We start from the raw sequence: 20,014 nt of genomic DNA on the forward strand, positions 1-20,014 counted from the left end.
AAGTGGGTCAACACAGCCGGGGCAGAGTGAGGTACTCATGGGGGAAACAAGGTTGTTTCATCTAACATATCTCTCTTCATTGCTTCCAGATAATGCTTTCAAAGCTGTCTTCCATCACTTTCATGCTTCCCTTCAGTAAGCAGTGACTTTGGGGGACAGAAGCATGCACTCACTGTGGAACTGTGTCATGGCAATGTGCTGAAATGATTGCTGGGGATGTAAAGTATCTATACTTTACGTCCTTTTCACCAGTAAAATCACTTGTAGGACACAAGGAAAGGTGTCAGTATACCTTGGAGTTTGATAGCTCCCAGCCAATACTGAGTGCTGAAAAAACACTTCAGGGTAAGGCAGTCATCAGTGAAGTCCCTTTTTGATGTATCAACAGCACATAGGAGTGTGAATCCATCATTTCACTGAATCACAGAGGGGCCCAGGGCTCATACAGGGAGCTGAGGAAAATATTACCTCTACACAGCCTCTTGTACAATGTACACAATTATGATCCTTACTGATTTACATCTGATGATGTAACAGGTTTTATTGATCACTGGAGAACATTTTGGACATGATCACAAACCTGGGCCCCCTCTGGCACTGCTTTGCTCTCCACAGGGCAAAATGTAAGGCACAAAGGTGAGATGCTGGTGGAAAAGCAAGTGAACTGTCTTGAGAGAATACATGGATCTTTCAAACCAGTAGAGGTAACAAACTCTGTTTTTAGGTATGATCACTTCAACAGCACATATCTTGGAAATATCCCCAGACTACTGGGAATGAGCATCAGGTGTTTTCAGGCAGGATAAAGGACAGCTGTTAGCACAGTCTGGAGAATCCTGTTCAGTATAATTAAGGGTCAATAAAGAGAAAGTGAAGCTTTCTAGATTTAGAAGGGATTCTTGGCTAAGAGATGCTGGATAATCTATAAAAGTGAAGAGTAAGATTGTTAGAGAAGATTTAGTTACTATCTTTCAAAGAGACTGGGGCGCTATTTAATTGTAAGGGCATAAAATCAGGACATTTCGGTAGTAAAGTTAAATAGCACAAAAGTGAGATAAAATAGGCTTTGCTTGTCAGTAGGCTCTTTACTTTGATAAGAATAATAAAAGGGTCTGTGACCCTTAAAGTCCTAGATCTGTGGGGGGTGGGATGCATAAATAATGCTGTGCCTTGTCTAAACAGTGTGTTTCATAGCAATGATTTGTGAAGCTGATGAGTTTTTTATTGCTATATTGCTATACTGTATAATATAACATCATATTCTATCTCTATCACCACTGCTTTTGTTTTGGGTTTTTTGTTGGTTGGTTTGGTTTTCATTGCTTTTTTTGTAAATAGCTATCTTGTGTTGTATTTAACACAAGAGAACCCTGACCCTGGAACACTGATGCTTGTTCATATTCCACCATTTCCTTTTTGTCTCAAAATACCCCAATATGAAATTCTAATCTGTTTCTCAATGTTCCACTGCAAAAGGGTGACAACTTACATTTGGTATTTGACAGCAGGTCTCCATGTAAGATCTCAAAGCTCAGCAAGAGGTTTCTTATACTCTGTGGTGAACAGGATAAATTTTGTCATTCAGACAATAAATCTGAGCTATCTCTATGTACAGAAACACTAAAATGAGAACATATGTTGGAGACAGGTATGCTATAATGAGGCCATATTTTATTGAATTCCAGATTTCCACTCAGGATGTAGAAACCACAGGCACAATTATTTCCTGCTAGCATAGTGACCACAGATAAAACTCGGATAAGTAATTCCATCGAGCCTGATATATTATGCTTTACCCTTTCAGTGCAATTTTATGTAAACATACTTACATCCAGAAAAGCTATAGTTATAACCAGTGAGTCAGATATTGTATCTCTAACATATATAGGATTTAGAAGCATTCTTATTGTCATTATCACATTTACTACACTTGCAGGATTAGAACTTCAAAGAAGAGCCTGCCAGAGGAAAATGCAGGAAATGTTTGCATTCCTGTATGATTCCATCATCCAGGGGCCTGTAATGGTGAAAGCACCCTTCAGCAGATGTTGTTTGAAAGGTCAGGTTAAATCCTAATACACAATAGACATTCATTTCAGTTCTTCCCTTTTCAGTTATTGATTATAACTCTGATTCATACAGCAAATCCTTCTGGTGTCTCTGCTATGACAACTCACGCCACCTGGTAACTTCTTGCAGCACTTTGTCTCTCTTCCCCTGGTCTTTGTCAGCTTCCCAAACATCACTGAAACCATCCTTCCAATATCCCAATGATGTTAAGATGTTCTTTATGTCTGCACCTAAAGCACAGAGCCAATTCTAACTAGCACTAAGGTTTCCTTAGTTTATTTTGGCAGAATGTATTTACGCTTCCTCAATCAAGACCTCCTCACACTTTTGAAAAGATCACAAAGATAGACTAAGTCTTCTTAGTTGAATCTCATCTATATGAAGTGACTGACTAAATTACACAATTGTCCTTTGTGTTCTGCTAGGAATTGAATCCAGGTGTCTTGAGAGTAAGAGACTCTCTTTGTCTATTAGCTATACAAATAAACAGTGTTGATTATTTTTTTAACTCCTTGGAGGTTTTTTCCCATATAAATTTGGATAGTACCTTCTGTATATTTTCCTGTGCATTAAATTCAAATTATACACCTCAGTGCTGTGTTCATAGTACTTGAAACAGAATTTCACACTTTTGCACTGTATTTACTGTTTCATATTCTATTCAGAAGATACTGCATCATAATTCCCATCTAATGCACTACTAGACCATCCAGATGAGTGTCAGATTGTGGGGTTTGTTGCCATAGTTTCATTTCATTTTCTCCCTGCTTTTATGTGTATTTTAAAAATGCAAGTTCAAGTTCCCAAATATTATTCTGATAGTAATATTAGTAAAACTAATTTTGTTTTATACTTATTATTTTGGGGGGGCATGACTATGGTGATTTACTAATTCTGCAATTAATTCTGCACTAATTGCAAAGAGTAAGTAGGTACTACTTCAAAGCTAAGCAAAGTATTAGATACAACCATCCATAAGCAAGCTTTCCTAATTTCTGTCACATATATATCAAGAGGCTGCCTGTAGGAAAAGACAGGTAAGTACTATTAAGCTGATGTCTCCCTTGCAATCGAGTGACATTTTAGTGAGGTATGTTAGAAACAAGAGGAAAAAAAATGGTGCAGCATGTGAAGCCCATCTAATTCATATGACAAGTTAATGGGATTTTATACAGCACTTTCATTTCAGTGCCATATGCTACCCTTTTCTAACAAACGTCATCAAATTTTTGGTTGCAATGCATATAAAACATCCGTGTGGATGCACCACAATTGCAACCACTTATGCAAAGGTGACATCAACGCCCACAGCTGAGCCTGGTGACAGACAGTTATTAGCAGTGACTGCAGTCAAGCAGAGATAGCTGTGCCTAGGGGGAAAGAGGGTAAAAGGAGAGGTCTGCTGCCACAGGTGAAGGCACTGCCTTACTTTGGCCTGAGACAAAAGGAATGAAAAACAGGAGCCACTGTCTTGAGGCAAAATATCTTCAGCATCTTACCTCTTGCTGGGAGGATGATCCAACTCAGAGCTTAGCAGGATTTGAAAGTCAGAATCCCCTACATCTCCCAGAGATTAACTGATATGTTTGTCTTCCCTGTGGAGACACTTTCCAGATGATTTTCTTGCCCTGAAGTCTGTTCTTGCACAGTAACTCCTACTAAAATCCTGATGCAGCTTTCTCTTTTATAAAATTTAAATGTGTGGTGTGATAATGCTGAAACCCCTGAACAATGAAATGGCATACTTCTACCTACTCTCTGTACTTCAGTGCCTCAGAAAAGGTCAGATTCCTATTGTTTGCAGCCCTCTTACCTGCTAGTGCAGAAGATCTTTGCCTCTGTTTTATTTTGGATTTGTAAGATGCATACAGTGAAGGACAAAAGAGGATCTATGTAAAAAACAATAACCAAACTATGACCCCCCTCCCCTTCTAAAATGAGTTTAAAATTCAAACAAGTAATTTAGAATATGTACCCATGGCAAGAAAGGACTAGACAACTATGAAAGGAAAAGAGATCATGCAGTTTTTAGTTAGAGGAAGGAAGTCTTTCATAAAGAGGGACTTGTTGAACTATGTGACATGCAAGTTAAGGTTTGGTGTATTTTTCTTGCGACTGCCATCTTTCAGTTCTCAGGTTCTTCTCCCTAATGACAAGTTTCAGATGTATGTACCTGACTGTGTAGTTGATGCAGGTACAAATGCATGAGCTTTGATAAAGTCAAGTGAAATATCCCTGCGGGGGAATACAAACTTTTATTTCCAGAGGAATGTAAGGTAACATTTTTTTAACATCATGAATTTTTACATGAACTCAGGGATATTTTTAAAGTCCTGATTTTAAAGTCAACCACATAATGCATGAGTGCTGTAAAAAATTAGTTTTATGTTCAACATCCCAGCAGCCAGTCTGAGACTGAAGTGACCTGGTGCTCATTAGACTATGAAAAATTATTTCTTGCATTGTGCTTAATATCATAACATTTGCATTGTTCTAAATTTCATATCATTAACCAGCCAGAGTTCTTCAACTTGACCACACTGGAAGGAAGCAGTCCCAACTCCTCTTCAGCCTTTAATAGGGTGGCTTGGTTGGTGGGGTTTTTTTGAGGACAATAGGAGGTAAAAAGGGTATGGTAGGGTAAGTTTTGATGGGGATCTGTTCCCTGGTATAACTCACCACATGACAGCACAAGCAATTGCACCCCTTCAAGAGACACCGGTGCAAGGGCCAGACTGAACTGCAGTGAATGAGGGCACATCTGCTCCTCAAGGCTTCAGGTGATCATTCAACTGTGACCTTTTACTGCAGATATGGAAATCTCTGTAGGACCAACTGAAGACTGATTCATTATGAGCAACTGCCTATCCACTCCTTTGTTCCTCTTTGTAGATGGGTATTTATGCTTACATGAACGTGAAGGGGGATCAAAACTGCTACCAAGCAGAAACAGAAGCAGCCTGTGTTCATCACAACAGTGTGTGCATGCACGCACGCACACACACACACACACACATACACACACACACACTCTCTCTTTTAATTGCTAGCACTCTTGCCATTTCTCCCACTCCAAAAAGCCTTCCAAATATTTAAAGAACGTTAACTTTTACAAAGGATGGAATAAATCATGTGATCTGTCAACATCTAGAAATTGTCGGGGCAGTGGGGGCTGTCGAAAACTGAGTGGCCCTCTCAGAGAGCTCTGGAAAGTTTGGCTTCAATAGCAAGAAGTCTGACACTAGCGCTCACCCACCTTCAGTTGCTGGTCTCATGTTTCAAGGGTTCTCCAGCATCAGCCAAGGCATCTAATGTTACAAAACGATGGGTGTTTATGACAGTGCTTAGCATTTTAGGAGAACCATGCAACACCCCATAGGCTGTGGGTCTCAGTTTATATGTTTGCGTACCAGCTAACAGCTGAGAATAAAAAAGTAAGATAAGGGCCGTTTTCAGAACCTGTGGGGGGTTTTTTGACAGCTTTATCTTCATGTCTCTTGGCCTGGGGCAGCATGACTTTTCCGCTTCGAGGCAACTCCTACTCACGCAGTCCAACCACTACTTAAACGGTGTTGCTACAAAAACAAATTCCTACACCTTAATTCCTTCCCCTCTTTGCCTAATGATATTCTGCACAACACCACATCTCACCCGCCTCTCGACTTCTCCCTCCACGCTTGTTTGCGCAAACAAACTCTCCATGTCTCCAATTCCCCTCAGCCCGGAGGGGGTCGCAGTCCCGGTTCCCGCAGCCCCTCTCCGTGGGGCTGCGCCCTCAGCGCTGCCGCTGGGGCGGGCGCGGCTCCTCACGGGCACGGCACGGCGCCGGCCGGGGCCGCCGAGCGCAGGCGCAGGCGGGACCCGGCCGCCGCCATGTCGTGAGCGGAAGCCGAGCCGGGCCGGGGGAGGGCGGCAGCGCGGCCCCGCCCGGCAGCGGGGAGGGCGCGGGGGAGGGACGGGCGCACCGCGGCGGCGGCAGCGGGCAGCAGTCGCCGCAGGAGCCGCCGCCGGAGACAGCCAGGCTGTCCCGCGCCCTCCGCAGCGCTCGCTGCCTGCCTGGCCGCCGCTGCCGGGTAGCGGGAACGCGGAGCGCGGAGGCTGCGGGAGCCGGGCGGGGAAGATGCCCCTGGCGCAGTTGGCAGACCCTTGGCAGAAGATGGCTGTGGAGAGCACGGCCGAGAGCAGCACCGAGGTACGGGGCGGGAGGGGGGTGCTGCGGGGAAAGTTGTGAGGAGAGGACGGGACCGGGACTCCCGGTGCTGCCGTCGCTCGGGGAATGGGCAGAGTTTCCCCCTAGCGAGGTTTCGGGGTGGGCAGCGGGCGGGGGCCGGGCGGCAGCGGCCCGGCGGGGGAGCGCGGCGAGCGCCGGCCCCTGCACGCCGCTTCCTCTCCGGGGCACTGACTCACGGCCGGCGCCGGCCGGGACTCCCCCGGCCGCGCCGGGCTCGGGGCGTGTTTCCCGGGACCGGGCTGCTCCCGGCGCGCTCCCTCCCCTTCCGCCCCGTTCCCGGGAGGGAGTAACCTGCCTCCGCGGTGGCCGCCGGCTCGGGCGCTTTTGTTCCAGCGTGGTGTCTGGTTACTGTCACGACGAGTTTCCTTTCCCAGGGCGGCCCCGCCGCCTCCGCCGGCGCGGCTCGAGGTGGGCAGGAGAGCCAGGCCTGCCCTCGCCTTGCCCGGTCCCCTCGCCTTGCCCGGTGCCCTCGCTTTGCGGCCCCTCCCCGTGTGGGTCCCCGCCCGGTGCCGCTGCCCCCTTATCTCGGCAGGATGGTGTTGCCGGCAGTTTCGCAAGAATTTGGGAAACCGCAGAGACGTGAAGGGTGGTGAAGCATGGGTGAAGCTTTGTGCTCGGCGGCGTTGCCGGGAACAACCCCGGGGTGCCGCGTAGTGTGGGTTTCCCGCTGTGGTAGCGGGGAGTGCGTGTTGTGCCTGTCCTTGTTAGACAGGACGCGTGTCAGCTTTCCTAGGCTGGAATAATGAGAGCGGCTGGAAATTAGAGTCACTTGATACCGAGACCATAGAAGCTTTCAGGTATTTTAATATTTTTTCCTGCTGCTCTTGGTTTGGATCTATGTAAACACTGCACCGACACAGTCAGTTGTGCTTGCTCCGTGAGTCCCTAGTAGCCCACAGTGCGTGTGACGAGATTCCATCTGAAAAGAAAAAGCTGCTTTTGACAGCGCAGCTTCGACCTGAATCGGCTCCAGCTGATACGCAGCCAGGCTGCTTTAAGTGATGCTGATGTGGAACGGTGTGGACCCAGGCCAGCTCACGACAATTAGTCGCAAGGTTAGGACTCTCTCCTTAGTGAGACGAGCATAGAGGGACCAATGCAGAGTTTCTGCAGTATCAGGATTTGTCCTTTTGATCTTCGTCTTGTCATCCTTCTGCTGAAAGTCGCTGTATCTCAGGGAGTCAGAAGAACCTACAGTTCAGATCTGACAGGCACATACATTTTTTTAATTCTTGCCAGGTACTGTAGTTACTTTTAAATTCGTGCTAGTTATTCACTGACTTCTGGAGTAGTGATCTTAGATGATTTTAAGCTGGGAGTAACTACAATAGTAGTGTGATGCTTGAGGGTGGGGCAGAGGGTGGTAGGGGAAAACAGATTAATCATTTAGAGAAAAGAACTGTTGCTTTAGTCTTTGATGCTCACTGCATGTGGTCTAATTTCAATAGTAGTGTATTTTCTAGATATGTAGAAAAATAGATTGTTATTTGCAATGTGTGTACTTGCATGATTATACTACACTTGTTTTAGCATATTTCAAACATCATTTGTTTTTAAATTGCTGTCCTAAACTTTTTGAAACAAGTGTATTTTATCACTTCCTTGAAACAAGTGTATTTTATCACTTCCTTAAAAGTAATTAAACTTTTTTATTGACGTGAGTGTACCATTGAGAGTAGATTATCACCAAAAAATGTCTAGGACCAATAATAAAACATGAAACAGCATGAACTGACAGGTTTGCACTCCAAGGTCCTAGCCTAGAATAAACAGTTTTTGAAAAGACCAGGCTGCACCTGCAAAAGCTTCTCAGATGACATTCAGAAGGAAAAAGTTACTTAGAAAGGTTGCTTATGTGAAATGACTATTTAGGAAAAGACATTTTAGTAAAAATAGATAAGTTTAATTCAAATACGTAGACAAGTGACCTAAATACATATCTTGGATTTTTTATTTGCATGAGTTGTGTTTATCTGTAGCATAGCAATATCCTAATTACAGACCCTATTCTGCAAGAGTATCCTTGGGCAAAAATGTTCTTACATTTGCCTGAAACTCATTGTGATTTCAGTCATAGTTTGATACTAATAATGTCTTAGCTGTAACTCAGAGTAAAGCATTTCTGCTAACCTCTCAGATTTGCTGACACAGTTCTTGTAATGCTGTATTAGCTGCATATGGAATTACAAATTTTTGAGCTCTAAAACTCAGCTCAGACACCTTCCTTGTCTTAACGACTCATGGAATTTTTAATTGATTTGATTTTTCATTTGTTTCCCAGCACAATCCTATAGTTACAGTGGTACCACCAAGGAGGTGATATTCTGTGATGGGTGAGCAAATTTAGGAGGTGGACTATAATACCTTCAAGTAACTTTAGATTAGAAGTGTACTTAACCACAAAGAGCTGCTGTAACTTAGGTGTGCAGAACAGTAGAATATAGTTTTTCTTTCTTAAAAAATAAAGCAGACAATTTTTTTTTTAGATAAAATGTGGCTTTATGATTTTCAGGACTTCTTTTTCTACAGGTACACATAGGTCAGTGATCCACATTGCATCTCTGACAGCTTTTTTAATATATAAAGTTGTTACACTATTTTTAAAATATTTTGTCTGTACGTGTGGTTTCAGTTTCATGTTGTAAATCACAGCACCATTAAAGCTTGTGGAATGATGCTGTCTATTACTGACTCAGGGTCTACTCAGGATTCAAAACAAGCATAGGTTTGTTTTTCATGGTGAGAATATGCCTGTTATTGCAAGTCATCTGCTTTTGAGTAAATTAAGTATTGATGACTTGAGTTTGCATTTGAATGCCTGAATAAGTAGCCTGATTCTTTGATCTGCACTCCCAGCCATGCATATTAATATCAACTGGAGGAGAATGAATACAGTTATGGCAGCCAAATTTTGGACACCAGTGTGTTGAAAGAACTGGCCATCATAAGGAGATGCCATTTGCTAAACTTTCTGGGAAGCATTTGTGACAGCTGTCATTAAGAGCTTTAATTTAGATGCTCCAGACAGGCTGTGGAGAAAGTTCATATTTTTTCCACTGCTCTTGACAGAGTTTATGGTCACTTGTTCAGGTGTTTAAATAGGTGATATGAGTCTTCCTTCACTAATTTCTTTGTTTTATATTCTGTATCCAGGATTATTTGAACTTTCCATGAGACAAGGGATGCTAGCATTTAACGGTCATGCTAACGATATTTTAAAGAAACTAGTATAATGCAAATTTTGCTTTGTGATTTCATTTTGATTGTCAGTGTGGCATTCTCTATGTCAATATATATTTCTGGCCTGGAAGCTGAAATTTGTCAGATGTCTTGCCACCTGTAGCCTTGAGCCTGTGGTTGTGATTGTCTGTGCACATTCTGTACCATGTAATCAGTGTTGTAGTTGTCTTCCACAGGAGCAAAGGCTATATTTACAATCATTTCTGGTATAGCCAACACAGGTATATAGTTCAAGCCAAAGTGGAATCACCTAAATGGACTGGTCTGTGGGGGTTTTGAAGACTATCCATTGTCTCACCATTATAGACAAAATTATATGCAGCACTCGTCTGTCGCTTCTCATGTAGAACTGCTGTCAGCATAGTGCATTCTGAAGTCTGAATTTTTCACTGATTTGTGGGGTGATATTTTCTTATACTGAGTTTAAAATGGGAATTGGAAATTTAATTTTCATTTAAATAAGTAGTATACACTGTATTCCACTGTTGTGATAGACAGATAACAGATCTTATATATATGTAAATACTGTCTTGAGAAACACATAATCTGCATGAAAAGTGTTAGAGGGGGGGTGTTCAGATTTTTCATATCCTTATTGGTATCATTTTACCTGCTTTGTTTTTCAGTTAACACAATCCTAGTCTGTAACATAATAATCATGTCCTGTGGTCAGCTGAGTGGGGCAGGAAAAGGCAGAAGCTTTATTTTGTTGAATTCAGTACCTCCATGCACTACTGTGTGCTCTCTGCAGCTCTTGGTTTTCTTGTAAAGGTGCTGAGTTTAACTTCTTTGTATGGTTCTGTTGCTTTTCTTATGACATTGGCAGTTCTTATCATGTTATTGTTGTTTGCTGTAGTGTAGGCAATATTTCCTGCCCCAGCTGTAACACAAAGTAGATGTGAGCAGATTGACACATTTAAAGGCGTCTCTGTTACCTTTTGAATTGGTTGTGGTCTGTCACACTGACTGTAGTTGTTTGTCATTTGAAATGCTAAACTTAAAGTCACATTGAAACATAGACTGAAGTGGGCGTTTAATTATTTCTGCACATCAAAAATACTAGCTTTGGGTGTTGACTGATCTTGGCAAGTGGCACATCTACCAGCTTTAAGAACCTACTCAAGATAGTGGTTTGGAATTGTGCTTTTTTTTCTGTGGGGAGATGTTTTGTTTTGAATTTGAGGCTTTTTTTGTTTGGGTTCTTTTTTCCACCAGATATAATTCATAGCCGTGTACCAATGGTGAAACTTTTAAGCAGTTTTTCAGGCCAGAGTAGATTCATATAATTGGGGTTTTTTTCAATTTTGGTGATGTTCAAGAGGAGAACAATTTAACCAGTAAAACTGGGAAAAGTTAGAATCCCTTCAGGGAATGTTTAAGTTTGGGCAAAGTGGTTGAGTACCACCTTTGCTGTGCTATATGCTTGCATGCGTGATACCGTGCTACTTATTCTCTCCTTATTCCCTGAAATAAGGATTAAATGCCTCACCCACTGGAAATAGAGGGGAGAAAAAATCCTATGTAGCAGATGGGAAAATGAGGCTCAACAGCTTAGTGACCCCATCTAGCAGCATTCATTGAGTCTCTTCTAGAACTGCCTGAACTCTGATTTTTTGGGACCTACTCCAGTGCCTTGACCACAAAGTTACTGCTGGTTCATTCCTATCAGTAAGAGTTATTATATGTTACCTTTGATGCAAGAAACCTCTGTGGTATGCTTAATGTTCCACTTAACTATTTTTGGAGGAAATAATTTTTATTATTAATTCATTTATTCAGTGAAGTTATTCAATTTTGTATAAATCAGTATGTACCTTAAAAAGACTTTGTTATGGTCTGGGTCTGTTTCCTGACAGTTTCTAAGTGGAAATTAAAATAAATGTTAAAAGAATATTTAAGTAATTTAATCTAAGCATTAATTTATTGAAATATGCCTAGCTAGATGCAGATGATGTGAAGAAATGGTATTTTGTGATTTTATATATCCAACAATACATAACTCTGAAAAATAAAACCCTTTTTGTCCTGCATATTCAAAAGGTGGTGGTTTTAGGATGTAAATATTATTTGAATTATTTCTTGCATAACATGTATGCCAAAATTAGTTACTGTTAGAACTTAGACTTACTTGTGAAAAATGCTTTTAGCTTCATGGGGATTCTTTCTCCTTCTGTCTTCCTGTAGCTGACTTTTGTTACATAGTCAGAACTACATTTCAGAAACCCTGAATTTTAGGAAGTAGTGAAGTTGTTCCACAGCTTATTCTCTATTCTTAGCAGAATGTATCAAAATAGTAAATTATAAAATAAGTGTAAAAAAAGTGTAAATTTCACCTTTTGAATTTATTATGAATTCTGAGAAACTAGCTGACTTCTGAAAGCCTGTGTGTGCAACACAGGGAAGTGCAGTGCAGACCCTTGCTGTGCCTGCTGCCTGTCCCTGCTCACAGGGAAGGGCCTGGCACATCCTCCCTGAGTGCACCCAGTCCTTTGGCAGGAGCCCAGGAAGGCACAGGGCATTTCCGTGGGCCTGAGACTGCAGGAGGCAGGGACGTGAGCTGCACCTGCCTCCTCATGCAGATGCAGGCTTGGTAATAAGATTTGGACACTCTCAGGTGCCAGAGTCACTCTTAAGATTATGTGTGCAAGCAGAAATCATTTCTTCTATTGTCAGCTGTGCAGCAGTAGTTGGATATAATAAGGTAGATGATTTCTAGTAATGTGTGTGTTTCTTCTTCCTCTTTGGAGCAGATGAACAGAGATTGGGTGCTGTGGGGTTTTGGCATTGTTTTACTAAGGCTGCTGAATTGATGTGTTAAGTGTAATAATTTACTACACAACCACTTGTTTAGGTAGGGAATTGAGATTTTCTCTTCCCTGTCTTTTTCTCATTTTCTTGGGTTTTTGGTGGATTGGTTGGGGGTTTTTTTTTTTTGTGAAGACATGACCACACATGATTTGGAGCTGGTTTTAGCTACATAGACTGCTTGCCCAAGACAAAGATTTTATAACAGTATGTGTACAGCATCTTGAGTAATGTTGTGGCACTTGACTTCAAGATGAGTTAATTCAGAGAATAACACTTGCTGAGAGCTGCAAACCTTTTTACTATTCTTTTCTAATGTGCCTTGGCACAGTGCTGGAGAAATGCCAGACAAGGAAAGCATTGCAGTGCAGGAAAGGGGACTGCTTTTCTGTATTGTTCAACTATACTCTTGAGTCATACTAGATGGGAAGAAGGTGGCAAAGCAGATGGGGTTTACAAAATCACATAGTTAAAGTTACCCAAGTATCCTAACTTAAAGAAGTTTGGCTTTGTACCTAAATGATTTGCAAGTTAATGGCTTTTATCTCAGGTTGTCTATGGAGAGGCAAGTTTCAGCATCCTGTTGTTTCTCTTAATACTAAGCAAAGGAAGAGGTCAGTCACCTTAGACAATAAAATTGAAAATAAATTATGTGGAATTCATGGAAGATAAGTTAACACAGTTTCATATTAAAAATGCTTGTGGGATATTTTTTTAATAAGGAGTTTTTAATACTTGCATGTATTATTTCTAACAGTATATACAAAATGTTTTGGATGAGTGCTATAAGAGAACAGCTAGAGAAGTCTAAGATGGTGGCTCACTTCTGCTATTTACATCTAGTAAATTTTAATCAGGTCAGGATTTAGGTAAGTGCTTTGGATCTGTGTGGCTTCACAGCTCAGAAGTTAGGGCACAAGTCATTAATTCAGATCCTATTAAAGCCTTATATTTTATTTAAGCACTGGAATAGATTGTGAAAACTCCTGAAGATTTAAGAAGGGCTTAAACATAAATGTCTTGTGAGCAGCATTGTAGGAATAGCTGATCATGCTTTGGTACATGGAGATAGATCAGCTGACCTCTTAAGGTTCTTTTAGTCTATTTTCAACTATTTTTTGCAGACCAACAAATTTTTTCTCAGGGTAGCTCATTGCTGCTTAGAATAACAGTTTTGAGTGCGCACAGTTTGAAAGGTTTTTACTAAATGTGGTTCCACACAGTGCCTTGTGGCACAGATCTGTTATGAGTGTTTCAGTGGAATGCTGCATTTTGTGCTGCTTTGAAACAAGCCAGAAGCATTGTCACAGCTTTACTCTATCCAAGGACCTCACAGTTCTTGGACTTTGTCAGTTGAGAGTCCCTTGAAAACACAGAGGGAAGGAGCTCGGGTCTATAAATACCCAGTGTTTTAATGACTAAATAATAGTGGAAGTTCTCATGTGTTTAAATCCCATAACTGCAGTTGTTGGGTGGATCTGGAAATTTTCACAGTTGACAACTAGGAGTTACCTGAGAGAGCCTTCATCACCTATGTTACTCATTGTCATGTTAAAACTTCCGCATAACAATTTGAGGGGTCTGATTCAGACATCTCTTTTGCTTATTTGTGTCCTCAAAGCATCATTCTGCGCTGATATACAGTTTAATTCTTGATTTAACTCTTGTTAAGTCTTGATTAATTGCTAAGTCTAGGAATATAACATTTTTTGTGTTTACTGAGTTTTGTGGTTCTGCTACAAGGCACCAATTACATGGAAAAGCCAGTAGTTGCCAAGTCTACTGGACTCTGTTAATAGTATAAGGACTGCCTACTAATTTATATGCTTAATTCCAGTGTAAATAATTAGGAAATGTTGAGTTTAATGGCAGAAGAATTATTCCAAAAGATGCAATTGGTGTTTCATGAAGAGTTTTTAAGTAGCTGACAAACATAGTTGAGGAAAAAAGTTAAAATATTTACCAGAAAGAATACTTAAACATCCCAAAATAGTCCCACAAAAGTCTAAATGCAAAGGAAGATACTCTGGGGATGGGAGGAGGTGTTGAATATTGACAAACATCTGGGGACAAACTTAATGCACTTCAGAAAAAATATCCTTTTAAACTGTAGAAAAGAACAAAGATTAACAGAATGTAGGAATGGAGATGCTAAACTAAATCTAAAACCTTTAAGTGTATACTAGCTATCATATTATTGATGAAACTAAGGGGAAAATGTGAAAAACTAGTACAATAGGAAACATGATGATTTGCCCACTTAAAATTTCAGTTTATGTGGTTTGAATACATGTAAAAAAACATTGTACTGGGAAAGATTGTTACCTGACCTTATTATTAAAATAAGATATCCTGCCCCAGATTGCTAAGTTCTAATTTTATTTATTACAATTTATGGATGCTAGGTGCTGTATTGTACATACGAAATTACCCATCTGGATCCAGGGCTAATCAGAAAGGTAGATGTGAAAAGCATTAGGTTTATTGTGCAGGTGAGTTTTGCCAGACTTCTGAGACAAATTTGATCTGTTGCAGTAAATGCTGGAACTATAATTAAAAAAAAAAAAAGTGACATTATGACTTGCAGATCAGTATGTAACTGTAGTGTGTAAAGTGCAGGATATTCAGTGCTTCAAAGGAAATGGTTAATTGATTTTAGGGAGATGTGGGCTGCATTTCTTGGTGTACTTCTTTCTTACAAATGGTCTGGCATGACTGTATGTTCTTGATGCCAGTACCTTAACATGTGATGCTACTTGTGACCACATCATCCCTGCAGTGTGGTTTTTATGAGTGTGCATTGCTGGTCTAGATTTGAAATAATTTGAATTTTAAAAAAGCTTTCTTTAAACTGTCTTTCTTCCAGGAAATTCCTAGGAGTTCTTACATTCTGAGAGTTCAGTGGGTTGAAACCTGTAATTTTTGATTGCTAGAAATATTGATGATTGATTGACTTTTGTGTCACATGTTCTGTCAGATCATTTGGGGGACATTCATGTACTAGCTGCCTGATAACGATTCCCTGGTATCTGCCTGCTTTATACCTAGTAGAGAACCTGTAGAATCTCTTTGTGTTCCTGTCCATGTGACTTCAGAAAAACTGCTGGAGCCCAGCTGTCTTTGATTTCTACTAATTTGGTGAGGTATTGATTTCTACAAATTTGGTGAGGTATGGCAACCGGTTTAAAAGCTTTGAGGAAACAAATTTTGTACCTTAATTAACATGACTTTTTGCGCTGGAAAACAGAAATGGAAGTTGAATCAGAGTGGATTGGAAGACCATTTTGTAGGTTGCCTTTGTAAGGGATGTGCACCCTCCTTTCCCTGGCAGAAATTGATCATTGATGTGTTCAGGTGTAAGGAGAAATTGATTGTTGATGTGTTCAGGTGGAAGTAGAAATTTTCTGTTAACCTTTTCTGTTATTTTTCTTGTACTTCTCTTGTGTTGCCATCTGAAATATGTTTTACTTTTGGAACCAGAGTACTGGGAATAGCCAGATCTTGGATCAATTCTGCTTACTTAGTTGTGCTGCTATGGGAGGGGAGCACTTGGAGAATAATCAAGGTCTAGAGTCTCTGTCCTTTGAATTAAACTAATCTGAGAAATGAAAGATATATATTCAGCCTTCTCTTAGTCTGTGTTCATCAGACTATTAGATCTGCTCCCAGCCTGTTATGTCATGCAGGCATGCCCTTGGTGCTAGTTAAATACTAGAGGGGAGTCTACACCCAGCAAAACAAAACGTGTTTCATTTGCTCACCTCTTAAGTGTGCTGCTGACCTCCTCACTCCTCACTGGTTTCAATAGTGCCATTTCCAACAGGAACCTTTGGGCTTTACATTTTAACTCCTAAGAAAGGCTGTGCACTTTGTAGCCTTTCTGAATACACAGCTGCTTTCCATTTAATGGTATATACCAGCAAACCATAAATCATATATACATATTCTTCTTTACTTTACATGGTTCAGACTGTTCTGAGAAAAACTGGTTCTACCATCCAGTGATTCCCTTAGCATAATCATTGCTTAGGTAGACCTGTTTGAGAAGATCTTGCTAAGCCAGTGCTCTGGCTCAGACAGGACTGCATGGCGCTCATGCTGATTCCTTGAGTTTATTCCTAGTTCCACTGAGTGTGTTTTGCTTGAGTTCAGATGAAAAGTAACTGTGAGGAGTGGAGGATCAAACAGGAAGACCAGATTGTGCAAAACAGTTTATTTGTTTTGCAGAAGTTTGCTGTGGTTTTTCTGGTTGACTGCTGAGAAAGTCAGTGAGGTTGAAGATTAGAGCCTTTTTAAAAACATAGGTTGATCTTGCCTTTTTGTCTTTGAAGGGAGGCTTCTCTGAAGTTTCTGAGGGTGCATTTCACTTCCAACTGATTTCAGTTGTCTTAAAATAGTAAATGTGAGAACTTAAACTTACTGTGCTGTGAATTCTTTTTTAACCTGCAGTTAATGTACATTACTGGTTAGCAGAATGACTATTGTAGCAGGAATCACTATTTCTGAAAATCTGCCTGTGGAGTGGAGTCTGTGTAGAGCACATGGTTTTGATATACAAATTGCCCTATTTTAGGCCCCAGAGTTTAGCCATTGTTGCTGTTATGACATTACAGACTCCTCCTTTACAGCTAAAGTCAATTATTTTATTTGTTCCACTGTTTTCTGGGTGGGGTTTTTTTTTTTCTGATTGCAAGGTTGAAAAAAGCTATGTTGTGGTGTGAACAGACTGTAGAGGTGTGCAGCTAAAATACTAATGTTAATTTATGTCATAGATTTGAGAAAAGAGGAAGTATGTGACTTGTGGCCTTGATGGTAATTATATATGTGTACTCAATATACAGCTTGTCCCTGTAAACAAGCTTTATTAAAAACACTCATTTCTGTTACTTGGCTAAGCTGGTATTTTTCTGGTCTTCTGTTTGATAATATTAACTTTTTATGTATCTTAAGGAAGGATAGTACAATACAATATTCACTGCCTGTACACTATAAGTAAAAGATATTACAGTGTGGGGAATGTGGGCTTTTTGGAGAATCATCAAATTACCCTTTGCTGTACAGATAAAAGGTTGTATTAGCTGCTCTTAACTGAGACAGCTTTTAAAGATTGTATTCACTGCTGTAGTTATGTGTAGCCCATACCACTGATTTCCATCATGGAAAGATGACTTCCAGAGTCGACCAGAGTAATGTCAGAAATCTCTAGTACCTTCCTGAAGCCAGGAAAGATGTGAAAATAGCAATGCTGCCATGTGCCAGATGTCTGCACTAGGAAGACAATCAGAAAGCCCTGTCTTCATCCCCTCCCCACCACCTAGACAAAACAACCAAAAAACAACAACAACAACAAACAAAAAAACCCCAAACAAACCCAGAAAAACACAAAACCCCCCAAAAAACCAAAAACTCCAAACAACACCAAAAAAAGCCCCTAAAAAACCCTGAAGAGACACCCCTTCAAAAAAACCCAACCCATATGTGTCATATTTGGGAAATCCATCATTCCTATAATTTAGCTTTTTCTAGCTGCATCTTCCAGAAAAAAAAGGAAAAAAAAATTTAAAAATGCTTAGTTGCTAGAGAGCTGGTTATCATCTGGTTGAACATTCAGTGTGCTTGCAATATTTGAAAATTAAAATTTGTAAGGGGTAATTTGCAGTATTTGAAAACTAAATATTTAAATGGTTAATCTGTCACATATGAAAGACTCTCCTCTAGCCATATGCAAGCTAGAAGATTCTATTAATCAGAAGTTGTTACAGAAGATGTTAGGGAAGTTCTGAAGAATTGTGCTGAAAAACTGAGTAATGGGAAGGAAGGTGTGAAATGAAACTAAAATCTGAATTTCTGAACATCTTTTATTAACTTTCTGACATCTAAAAGGTAACTGTCTATAGATGTATGTTACTTTTAAGTAAATTAGGATTTGAAAAAATTGATTAATTAGACTTTGGATTCTCTAGGGAAACAATGCACAAATGAGCTCAAATTCTGTCTCCAATGGTAATGGAAAATGGTAACCATTTTTAATAGTTTTTCATTTGTTTCTAAAATGATACTGAATCACTGTTAAAATTTAGGAGCAAACTAAGAATTAATGCCTGAGGTGATGCCCTGTTCCCTAACTTAGGAAATACATACTTTTACTTACAACTTCCTATTGGCCATGCTTGTTTTGTAAGCAAAGTCATTCAAATTCTTTCAGGGAAAAATATCTCTTAGACATTCTCCAAGTATAGTATCACTGTCAAGCAAAAGAAAGCCTTTGTTGACCAACAAGGTATTCAAGGTTTTGGGGGTTTTTTTAAATCTTTATGGCTAAATTTCAAGTTCAAATGCCTTTTTCTGTATTGCTTGTTAGCAATACAATAGCCCTTGGGAAAGTACAGAAAGTGGTAAATGCTGTAAAATTGATAGTAAAATTAGAATTGCATTCAATTTTTTTTTTAAGTCTATACTGTAGTTATAAATTTTTCTTTAAAGTGGAATAAGGGCTGGCCTGCTATGTAAGGTCATGCTCTTAGAAGCAGCCCTTTTATTTGTTAATTTTGTTTGTCTTTTTGCCATTCAGTCTTCATCAGGTTTAACTGTTTTGCAGAAGTTGTAGTAATGGAAAATAATGTCTAGCTGTGTAGTAGGGAGGCTTCAGATGCCAGGTGGTTTTATGTATTTCTTACTGTGACTTCATCCAGCTTGACAATATACAAGGATCAAAGCAAGAGTGACATTACATGCCAGCAATAGGGAATTTTCCCTATTTACTGTTTACTTTCAATTACTTTTCATTTTTTCAATTTCAATGTTTACTTTCAATTACCTGCTTTTGTAGAATATGGAGAAGAGAGTGCAGTAACATGCTATGAAAGCCTATTTCCAATATATGTATTTCTGTACTTGATTCAGTATTTGTTTTCTCTTTGTGTCTTTTTTACAGAATGGACAGCAAATTGTGGATGAGCCTATGGGAGAAGATGATATCAACCAACAAACTGTAAGTAAAAGATGGCTGTAATAAAAACAGTACAATTTTGGAGCACGCTGACATCACTTAATTCATAATGGCAGTTTGCCACTAGTGTTTTGTTGCTTGAGATTACTGGACATGGGGTGCACTCTCAAATCTTAGTATTTTTGAGAGAGGTTTATTTTCTCACTGACTCAGGTCTAGTTTGGTATCCTACTGTTCTCAAAACTCATTCCTCAGCTTTTAGTAGTGTTTCAGGGAAGGTCGAGTGTGAGGAACAACTGTGAAAGTGTAGTTTCCATTGTGCTTTTTATTGAAAGACATTCATCAAAGGAATTCTTAACATGGGGTTCTTAAAAATAGAGATTGTTACTAAAGAGAGGATCAATGAACCTTCCTGACTGTGATAATTTTTAAGGTTCCTTGTCTTCATGTCAGACTTGCAGTTTACAAAATTTCATAATGTGAAGATTCCGAGTTCAGTTTTTTTGTTGCAATGCCTATGTATTTTGTCAAACATGAAGTTTAGCTGTGCTTTCATGTTACAGAGTACTAGCTGAATCTTAGGTCTGGTGATAAATGGCTTTGCCAATAAAAACAATTTTTGAAATTCCATATTTGCGTGGACTTCAGAGTTTATTTGCTGCTATTGCATATTGGGCAGACTTCAGGTTGTGAGTAGATGGTCCAAGCTGTTTCCTATT

The 20,014-nt window shown here is 40.0% G+C and overlaps 1 protein-coding gene across 2 annotated transcripts in view; it reads left to right on the top strand.

Annotated features, from left to right (window-relative positions):
• Positions 1–6,028: 6,028 nt before the first annotated feature.
• RPS6KA3 (ribosomal protein S6 kinase A3) overlaps positions 6,029–20,014 on the top strand; it is a 73,500-nt gene continuing 59,514 nt past the window's right edge. For both annotated transcript variants that reach the window (XM_030956596.1, XM_030957441.1), the window contains exons 1-2: positions 6,029–6,262; positions 19,281–19,337. In XM_030956596.1, the coding sequence (XP_030812456.1) occupies positions 6,191–6,262; positions 19,281–19,337 (129 nt within the window). In that variant the 5' untranslated portion in view covers positions 6,029–6,190. The remainder of the gene's footprint in view (positions 6,263–19,280; positions 19,338–20,014) is intronic.

Source organism: Camarhynchus parvulus, chromosome 1 (assembly GCF_901933205.1).
Source record: "Camarhynchus parvulus chromosome 1, STF_HiC, whole genome shotgun sequence".
NCBI classification, from domain to species: Eukaryota; Metazoa; Chordata; class Aves; order Passeriformes; family Thraupidae; genus Camarhynchus; species Camarhynchus parvulus.